At 44.3% G+C, this 10,478-nt stretch overlaps 1 protein-coding gene across 1 annotated transcript; it reads right to left on the bottom strand.

The window, feature by feature from the left end:
• Positions 1 to 3,402: 3,402 nt before the first annotated feature.
• On the bottom strand, positions 3,403 to 5,917 carry LRRC10 (leucine rich repeat containing 10). Its single transcript, XM_082636000.1, has one exon. It carries the CDS (start codon positions 5,298 to 5,300, stop codon positions 4,461 to 4,463), a length of 840 nt encoding a protein of 279 aa, XP_082492126.1. The 5' UTR covers positions 5,301 to 5,917; the 3' UTR covers positions 3,403 to 4,460.
• Between the last annotated feature and the right edge of the window lie 4,561 nt (positions 5,918 to 10,478).

The raw sequence follows: 10,478 nt of genomic DNA on the forward strand, positions 1-10,478 counted from the left end.
TTCTTGTCAGGACCCTGACTCATAGAAGTCAATAGAATACTTTGTATGAAATTCTTTTCCGAAGTCTGCCTTGTCTTGTATCTACTCTGGTGTTGTAGAGTACTACTAGAGCAGAAATGTAAAGAGGACTTAACCTTTTTTTAATCGTAGTATTATTGTAGAACATTGTTGATTCCCAATATGAATAAAGAGTAAAGATTTTAAAATTGTGAGTGGTACATAACACCTCTTTCAAAGAGGTATTGAAAAGACTAGACTATATGAATCTACACAAGACCCTGAGGATAGTGCCTAACCTACAGTAGTGCTCCGTAGGTGTCAGTGTGTCTCCCTGTCCTGTGGCCTTGGTGCAGGATAAAATCTCCAAAATTCAGGGCTTCCCTGGTGGCGCAGTGGTTGGGGGTCCGCCTGCCGAGGCAGGGGACGCGGGTTTGTGCCCTGGTCCGGGGGGATCCCAGGTGCCGCGGAGCGGCTGGGCCCGTGAGCCATGGCCGCTGGGCCTGTGCATCCGGAGCCTGTGCTCCACGACGGGAGAGGCCACAACAGTGAGAGGCCCCTGTACCACACACACACAAAAAAAAAATCTCCAAAATTCAAGTAATGTGGTCGAATTATACCAGCCACTGGGGATTCAAAGATAAATATCACCTGTTTCGTGTTCTCAGAAGTGGACAGTCCAGAAAGGGGGAAAAGCATGTAAACTTAACTTGTTTTTTAATGGCATTAATATTCAAGGGTACAAGGTATATCTTTTTTTTTTTTTTTTTTTTTTTTTTTTTTTTTTTTTTTACAGTGGCAAAGGCAGTAATTTATCTAGCAGACACACACCCATGTCTTCAGTCTCATGTCTCTTGCCCTCATGACACGAATGGGTTTAGTGCCAAGGAATAGTCTCACATTTTCATGTACTTTGGTGATATTGCAAATTCTAGAACAACAGGCAGAGGGCAAAGTATATTCATTTAGAAGTTTAAAAAAATGAATCCTTGGTAATCTTATCTGTGTTTTCCTGTATATGTAACCCAGAAGTGTTTGACCACTTTGCAGTTATATTTCTTATATTCAAGACTAGAGATAATATTGAAAATTTTACTGAGAGAGAAAAAGCTTTTTTGTTCAATTGCTATTTATGTTTTTTTCCTTCAAACAAGGAGTTATACTGATTGTACGGTAAATATAAGTATTTTACTGCCATGGTATAACACTTAGTAAAAGAACATGTTAAGTAAACATTAGCCATCACCTGCCAATCACTGTTCCATGCACTTCATACACAGTAATTTGTTTAAACCTGACAGGGCCTTGAGAGGCAGAAACTGTTACCACCTTACTGATGAGAAAACTGAGGCACACAGGTAGGTAACTGACCAGTAAATGTACAAAGGTAGAATGTGATCTCAGGTAGTTTGAAGGGCCATGCTCTTAACCATCGTAGTACACTGCCTCCAGGTTACTGTGTGTAGGATATGGGATTTTAGTTAAAAGTTGCGTAGTTGATTTTTAGAGCACAAGGTGACTTTTCAAGTGTGAAATTGCAAACTTAGTATTGTTTTAGGACAAAAACAAACCTTGGGAATGTCCTTAGAATCCACATTAAAGATTTTAGTTGGCATCATTCATATTTTTTTTAATATAAATAACTCCTTTAGGTTATTGGAGCACTTTTTTAAAAATTTATTTATTTATTTTTGGCTGTGTTGGGTCTTCGTTTCTGTGCAAGGGCTTTCTCTAGTTGCGGAGAGTGGGGGCCACTTGTCATCGCGGTGCGCGGGCCTCTCACTGTCGCGGCCCCCCATTGCGGACCACAGGCTCCAGACGCGCACGCTCAGTAGCTGTGGCTCATGGGCCTAGTTGCTCCGCGGCATGTGGGATCCTCCCAGACCAGGGCTCGAACCCGTGTCCCCTGCATTGGCAGGCAGATTCTCAACCACTGCTCCACCAGGGAATCCCTGGCATCATTCATATTTATGGAAGCTAAAATCCAACATAAACTTCTGGAAGAGATTTTCCTCTGATGCACTTTGGGTTTCAGGACTTTTCAAAGTAAAAATGTTGGGGATTCCCTGGTGGTCCAGTGGTTAAGACTCGGCGCTATCACTGCTATGGCCCGGGTTCAATCCCTGGTTGGGGAACTAAGATTTTCGCAGGTCGTGCGGTGCACCAAAAAAAAAAAAAAGTAAAAAAGTTAACTTTTGGTGCTTCAGCATTTTTCCCTTTTTTTTTTAAATTTATTTTTTATTTTATTTTTTTTTGCGGTACGCGGGCCTCTCGCTGCTGTGGCCTCCCCCGCTGCGGAGCACAGGCTCCGGACGCACAGGCCCCGCGGCCATGGCTCACGGGCCCAGCCGCTCCGCGGCATGCAGGATCCTCCCAGACCGGGGCACGAACCTGTGTCCCTGCATTGACGGGAGGACTCTCAACCACTGCGCCACCAGGGAAGCCCCGTTTTTCCCTTTTTAAGTTTATAATTATGTTAGAATTTCAAGAAAACATCAGAGGGTTATGGAAATGTAAATATGCATTTACATAGTCAATTTATAAAATTGAAATCCTATAGTGAAAACTTGGACAGCAAAACTCGTGGTGAACACTTAACCATGTTGTTTAAGAAGTGTTTATTTGTTGTGTATTGATTATTTTAGAACAAAACAGTTTATGTGTCACAATGTTTATAATTTGATACCTGTTTCAGACTAGTTAGCTCATTAGATGAAAATTCTATAGATCATTGGCTACAGCTTATGGCTTCCTTGGAAAAGGTGGGCCCCTTAATCGTAGGAAGGGGAAGAGAGGGTCAAAAGAAAATCATAGCCATTGTGAAGGATGAGCTATGATACAGCCTAGAAGGCAGTCTTGTTGGCAGAAAGTTTCTAGTATCAACTGAGTATAGTGTAATTGCAGTGATTAGGAATGAGTAAATAGACTAAATCCTAGCTGTCTGATAGAAATCTGGACTCATTATTAAAGGAGTTAAGTATTTGACAATTTAGTGATTAAAAGGACCCTTTGGCAGTCTGATGAATGGGTTGTAGATACTCTACAGACTGGGAGGTGGTGACAGGAAGAGATTATGTGAAACCATGAAACTTTTTCTTCCTCTGGTTTAGCAAGAAATAATTGTGGTAGGAAAACATGAAAATAGTCTGCTGTATAATGTCATTTTAGAACCAAACTTTGCTGGGTTAAGATGCTTTTATGGCAAAAGTACTTTTTAATAGCTAAATTCAGTACATTTTAGTTAAGATGACACTTTTGTGTCCTTGACTACTAAAAGGGTTCAAGAACATAAAGGATTGTGTTATTAAACTACCCACTGACAGCAGTTTGTTTAAAATTGATGTATTCATGGGGAGAAGAAAAGGTCATGATTAACAAACTTCAGAGAAATAGCGGCCTGAATACCTAGGTTTACACACTGACCATCAAAAGATTTTATCTGCAGAAATCAAAACAAATCAGAGCAAGGGCAGAGATACTGAGGCTGAAGAGGCAGACACTTCCTATATATACCACAACCTGCAATTCCAATTTCCAAATGCTTGTTGCAAGCGAACATTTCTCACCTACAACTTTTAACCTAATAGGATTCTGGAAATGTGGTCCCTGCATGGCAAGAGATTCAGTTCAATTCTGGTTCATGACGTGAGTAGACAGGAGGGCTCTGCTCCACAGAGGCAGCCAGTCACAGCGAGGCTTGATGTTGATGCGACCGCACTGCCAAGGAGAGGTTCTGTTTTCTAGATGACTTTCAGCATTGCCAGTGACAGTCTACAGGTGGGAGCAGACCTTTGGTCAAATCTTTCAAGGAAAATGAATGAAATCAGCATGAACCACTGTCAAGTTTTAAAGTGGCAGCTGGATTCCACCAGGAGGCATTCCCAGCAGGGGTGTCTTCTCAGCAGCCACTAAATTTCAAGGGAACATCTTCATCTTGAGCCTTTGCAACAACGAAGAGTCTGAATCGGACTGACTAGGTAGACGTGTCATTTTTAAGTGACCTGAATCGGTAATGTCTTCTTACCATTTATGGTCATTCATAGTAAGAAAATAAATCCTGCAAAGGGCTGGAGACAGGCCCCCTGAACTTTTAGATGAGCTCTGTAACAAATACCTTATTTGAGGGGCTCATTGGCCTCATGACCAGCCACTCCTGGAGATTGGAGGAGGCCAAAGGGTCCCAGCCTTTCTTGCTCTTCAGTGTTTCAAAATACCTGCTCGGAGAGGCTGATTTTCTTGCAAGAAGTTGTCACGCTACCTATAGCACACAGTTCCCTCTGGGAGAGATGCTGGCCTTGAGTATTTTCTTCTTGGTGTGAGGTAGGCATTTCATCTGACTCTATTCCATTTTCCACTGGCAGAGCTGCCCCACCTGTCCCGGAGCAGTCCTTTGCATTCTAATGGAGAGGACTCCAGAAGATGCTGGAGTTGGGTCCTTGGCATTGACCTACACCTGAAGCTTCTCAGGAGTTGGTAGGCGGAAGTGGAGGAGGCAGGGCAGGCACCTGTGCCTCCTGGCTTTCCTGCCTGGCCAGTGAATAGCGCCTGGCTTTTCTGGGGTCAGGCTCTGGGGTCTCCTCCGCCCATCTTCCCACACGACGCACCCCTTTGGCCACCTTGGGTGCATTCCTGCAAGGATTGTGGTCATAGATGACCAGCTTCAGGCTTGACAGGTGCGCCAGGCTGGGGAAGTAGCGGATGCTGTTCCAGTCCACATCGATCACCTCCAGGGAAGGCATGTGAAGCAGCACAGCGGGAAAGTCTGTCAGCAGGTTGCCTGAGAGCCAGATGGTCCTCAGCTCCCGGAGGCGCCGGAGCCGGCCTGGCAGCAGACGCAGGGCGTTGGAGCCAGCATGCAGAGTCTTAAGGAGACTCAGCTCACACACCACATCTGGCAGCTGGGTGAGGTAATTGGCCTCGACCCACAGGGTCTGGAGATTCTGGAGCAGGCTCAGCTCACCGGGGAGGTCGCAGAGTTTGTTGTTGCCCAGGTAGAGGATGCAGAGCTGTTTCAAGGTACATACCACCTGGGGCAGAGCCTTGAAGTTGTTGAAATCCAGGGCCAGGATCTGCAGATTTTGCAGCTGCCCCAGCTCCGGAGGCAGGCTGTTGAGGCGATTGTCACTCAGGTAGAGCTTGGCCAGCTGCTGGAAGGAGCACACGTGCACTGGGAAGCGGTGGAGCAGGTTCCCGCTCAGATCCACCGTCTTGTCCAGCGGCATCTCCCGGAGGTCTCTAACCATGTAGTTCTGGCAGCGGTCAGCTGGGATGAAGGCCGCGAGGGCCCTGATGGTGTTCCCCATGGCAAGCCGCAGCCTGCCGACCCTGGGGCTGCTGCTTCTGCCCTGAGGCCTGTCCTCCCCTCTCTTTATAACCTGGGGATTGCGTGACAGAAGCCAGTCACTACAACAGAGAGAAGTGCTCCTGATAGCGACTTGAGTGTTGGGTGACAGGCAGGGTCCTGGAGGCGGGGTCTCACATACTTGCTTTCAGTCGCCTAAGCCCCAGTCCTTTATCTACATTTTTTGTTTGTTTGTTTCAAACGGAAAATAGCTTCACTGTTTTTTCTAATGATAAAACGTTGAGACATTACATAAAGGTGGAAAAGAAGAAAGTGAGAACAACCATAGTCACACCCACCAGGGATAAACACTGTAAACATTTTATTTAACAGATGTCCTCCAGCCTTTTGCTACACATAATCAATTTGTTTAAAAAAAATACACTGTTTAGGAGTCTTGTTTTTTATCAGAACATATGGACATATTTTTATGTTTGCAGGTATCCATGCAATTATTTTAAACACCTGCAAAGCATTCCATTATATGGATGCACTGTAATTTAAATAGGTCTCTGTTGTTGGGCATCTAGGTTGCTTACAACGTGTCACTATTATAAATATCCATGTACAGACAGTGTGAGCAGTTATCCACTAATTTCTTTCGGAAATGTCCTTAGAAGTGTTACTGGGTCAAACATATGTATGCTTTAAAGGCTTTTCGTTGGTAATGTCCCCCCTAACACCACCAGATCTGAACGAGTGTATACGCTCCACAAGTGTCCGTTTTCTTATTTCTTCATTCTTAGCAGTTAGTAGTTTTCTACACTTAAAAAAATTTGCCTTTGACAAAAGACAAGTAGAAAAACAGAAGAAAGAGAAGAGGAAAACCAGCCTTCTAAAGCTTAAATAAATGAGGGTGTATTCCTACAATGTGTCTGGGATGTGGCTCACTGCCCCTCAAAGGCTTGAGCTTCCTTCCATAGAGCTGAGTTACTGTGGGAAGAAGCTGTCCATCTGGGACATTTCCTAGTACTAGTCTAGGGCAGTCAGGCTAATTCTGGCCAATGGAATGTGAGCAGAAGTGGTAAAACATTTCTACGCCTGGTTCATTTAAAACAAACCTCACCTTCCTCCACTCTCTTTCCCCATCTAATACCCAGGGTGACCTTAGAAGCCACCAAGTATGTGGAAGTCATATGTTGAAGTCCTGGGTATCCTGGATCTCTGAATAAGTGCTAGGGTCAGAACACCTCCCCTCCCACATGGACTCACTACCACCAATTGGATTTAGGTAAATGAGAAACTTCAGTTGTGTTAAGCCGTGGAGATCTGGGGGCTTATCTCTTAACTTATCTTAATGAATAGAGCAGTTGTTAAAAATAAGGAGATAAATCTTTATATACTGATGTGCAAAGATATTCAGGATAAATGAAGGGCAAAAAGACAAGTTTCAGAACTCTTTTGCCATCCCATCTGGGAAAAAATATGCATATATTCTTGCATATGCCTAAAAGTATCTGTAAGGCAAAACTGATTATCTCTGGGGAATCTGCCTGAAGGTTTGGGGGTGATAGGAATACTGACTCCTCCATTTACACCCTCTGTATTGTTTGACTTTTTTTTTTTAACTATATACATATATTACTTTCAAAAACTATTCCAAAAGAAACGGATTGCTTCCATTTCCAGAAGAAATGGGTTGTTTCCATTTCTAGCAGCCTGCCTGCTGTCTGGATAGAGTGCCAGGTTTGGGGGGAAGGCTTGGTATACCATTTAACCTCCTCCAGTGCCTTTACTGCTAAATTGCTTATAGTAGACTGAACAGAGCAATACAGGAGCATTCCATGTGAATGGCCATTCTACAGAGCTATTTGGCAATGCAGCATCACTACCCACCTTCTTTCTTCTCAGTCATGACTAAAGCCAGTGTCCTTGGACTTTCTAAACATTGAATGTCAAGGGCTATTATCTTAAGCCCTCTCCTTGCTTTGCTGATTTGTACTGTACTAACTAGCCTCTCAACAGGTACTGTACTTAGGCTCTATATTTAGCATGGTCAGTGGTGACCACAAATGGTCATGCAGCTGCTGCCCTGATGTCCCTAGAAATGATAACAATAATAATGATTGCCACCCATTATTATTTATAACTAAGTGCTAAGCACTGAACTGGTGCCTCACATATACTGTCTCTTCTCAGAACTCCTGCCAGGTAAATATTTTTTATCCTCAATTTTCAGATGAGAAAACTGAGGCTTAGAGAGGTTTAAGAATAACATCAAATATTTATTGAGCACCTGTTGTGTTCTAGATGCAGGGAATCTGGTGGCTAACAAGATAGATAGGATCCTGATCTCACCGAGTATACAGTTCTATCAGAGTGGAGTTAGGTCACACCAGTTGACAAACTACCCTCACACACACTTCCACTCAGCACTTTAATGCCAGCCCCTAAATATGAGCAGGTAGCTAAGGATAACCACACATGAGACAAGCCGCCTACGTGAGAGATGGAGATTGAAATAAGCAGAGTAAAAGAAATCAAGAAACAAAAATGATGGAGAGAGCAGAAGCAATTCTTAACTAATTTTACTACAGTATTTTCAGAGAGTTAACTCTAACACTTGTGTTCTGCTTACAGTATTATTAGCTCACTTATTTCTTACAACCCTAAAATGTAGGCACTTGTGAGATAATAGAAAATATATATATTGGTTTCTACCCCTGTTTCCTGGTACAGAGCTCCTAAAACCCTTGTGATTTCCTGTGTGATAAGACCACTAGGAGCATCTCTTGTTCTAATATTTGGTCTTTGAACCCATCCAGACACAGGGCTCCTAAAACCCTTGTAAATTCCTAAGTGATAAGAACACTAGGATCATATTTGTTCTAATGAGCAACTCTGGGTGGGCTCCCTGGTGGCTACTGGATAGGGGCTGGTCACCGGAAAGACCAAGTCATGATTAGAAGCTTGGAATGTTCATTCCCACTCCGCCATCCTCCAGAGAAGGCACAGGGGCTGGAAATAGAGTTAATGATGGTTCATGCCTACGTGAGGGAAGTCTCATAAAACCCCAGTACTAGGGGACTTCGGGAGCTTCCAAGTGGGTGAACACATCCACACTGGGAGGATAACACACCCCAATGCCACGGGGACAGAGGATCCTGTGCTCAGGACCCTTCCAGACCTCGCCCAATGTTTCTTTCCATCTGATTATTCATCTATATCCTTTATCATATTCTTTAACAGACTGGTAAACCTAAGTGTTTCCCAGAGTTCTGTGAGCCACTGGCAGGAGGGTGCGTTGCTGTGCCAGGGGAGGGTGGAGGGTCCCAAAAGAACCTCCAGGAACCAGCCAGCATTTGAATATCTGCCATGAGAGAAGGCAAGTTTCCGCCAAAGGAGAACTAAAACTGCATCTGGAGTGAAGGAAATCGCCTCTCTCTCCTGCAGGACCCAACCCCCAGGGGATCTAGGGGGAGGGGAGGGGGAGGAGAGGAGGAGGTGGAGCCTAGGGAGTAAAAGAAAAGACTGTGTCTCCTACCTCCAGTGCCAACTCCTTTCTCTTTGTCGGTCCTCAAGCCACAGACCAGGCCTCAGCTGGGCAGAAAGAAGTTTGAAATTGTATGAGATGTTAAAATGTTGAGGTAGACTTGACTAAATGTGTAACTATCTGAAAGTGTCAAGAAAGCTGTAGGATCTGCCCAAGCTGCTCTCCGGGGCTTGGGGTAGGAATACACAAGGAGTGTGTGTGAGAGAAAAGGTAGGAAGAATATGGCTGATCTTCACTACACTCTACTGGATTCAGCCCCCATGATAAGCTGGTATAAAATTAGCAAAGTGGCCCCTAGAAGAACAGCCTGTATCAAAAGGAGAACACACTCTCGTGCACAGACGTACACATCCCAATGAAAAGACAATCCGTGTTGCAAGAGACATCCAGAAAACTCTTGAAAACAGAAAACATAAAGTGAATTGTGTTCCAGTAATTAGCTTTGAGGTACAGCTGGCTTTTCCTTTGTTAGAATTCATGGGGACCATGGTGCCGGATGCTGAGAAGGGTGTCCACTGCCAGAGTCCTGGGCCTTCAAGAAGAGTGATCCAGAAGCAAGCTCATCCTCCTCAAGCCTGAAACCAAGCCTAGGCTCCTGTCTGACCATGGGCACCTGTTGGTTTTGATTCCAGACTCCTCTACTGAGGTGTCTGAGCAAAAATTTTGTCTAGAACTAAGTGATGTTGGGTCTTCGGATGATTCCAGGTTCAGTTCTAGTATTAGGGTTCTTAATTGCAATGCAATAAAAAAAAAAAAATCTTTGGATGATTCAGTGAACAGGAATTTATGACAAGGTGTTAGGGTGCTCACAGACTCCCTGGGTGCCCTGAGGAACCTGGCTTGGATGCTGCAGCCAGGATCATGTCCTAACTCAGTGCAGAACTGGCACCCCTGGGCTCAGCCCCTCTGCTTCTCCCTTTGACTCCCTGGTGCTGAACGCTGCCCCTAAACCTGGATGTAGCCATGTTCCCCCTGACCCCCCGAAGGGATTTTTCATAGGCCCTGCTTCTCTGCATCACTGGCAGTTGAATCTGATGGAGAGATCTCACTGGCCACATGCTCACCCTAACCTAAGGGAGGCTAAGGTTGAGGTTTTGGATTCTGTGATGGGGGGGTGGCCTTTTTCCACCACCAAGATTCCTAAGGTGAGAAATTCCCCAAACACAGGAAGGTGAGTTGTATACCGACAGCCAAAAAGAATCACAGATACCCATCACAACTAGCCTGTAGTTTTACTCCGACCCTCCCGTGGCTGTCTGACCTTGCACAGTTAATTTTTCTTCTTATATCTGCAGGACTATTGGAGCAGTTTATTAAAGCAGACTTGATTAATATGGAATATATGTGGATTTCCCAGAGCTGGAACATGGCTAGTTCCCTAAACAATTGTGTAATGTTAAAAGACTGAATGGAAGGATTATAATCTTAAGGCCTTCAAAGGAATCCAGGAACATTCAGTGTGACAGCTGTATCAGCAGATGACAATACTACTTGGGGAAAATGGTATGTGAATTAAACATTAATGGGTAAGAATTATTTCCATCAGTTACTAATAAATGTTTATTAAAATGAAATGAAAGCAATCTATCAAAACAGGACTCCTACTAGGTAGCATTTTGTTAGCCTGGTTCTGTTATATGCTTGAAA

The sequence above is a fragment of the Mesoplodon mirus genome (assembly GCF_964341445.2).
Source record: "Mesoplodon mirus genome assembly, chromosome: 11".
In the NCBI taxonomy this organism is placed as follows: Eukaryota; Metazoa; Chordata; class Mammalia; order Artiodactyla; family Ziphiidae; genus Mesoplodon; species Mesoplodon mirus.

What these genes read in the sequence shown, in the direction of transcription:
- LRRC10 (XM_082636000.1), bottom strand. Translation starts at nt 5,300, where the DNA reads ATGGGGAACACCATCAGGGCCCTCGCGGCCTTCATCCCAGCTGACCGC.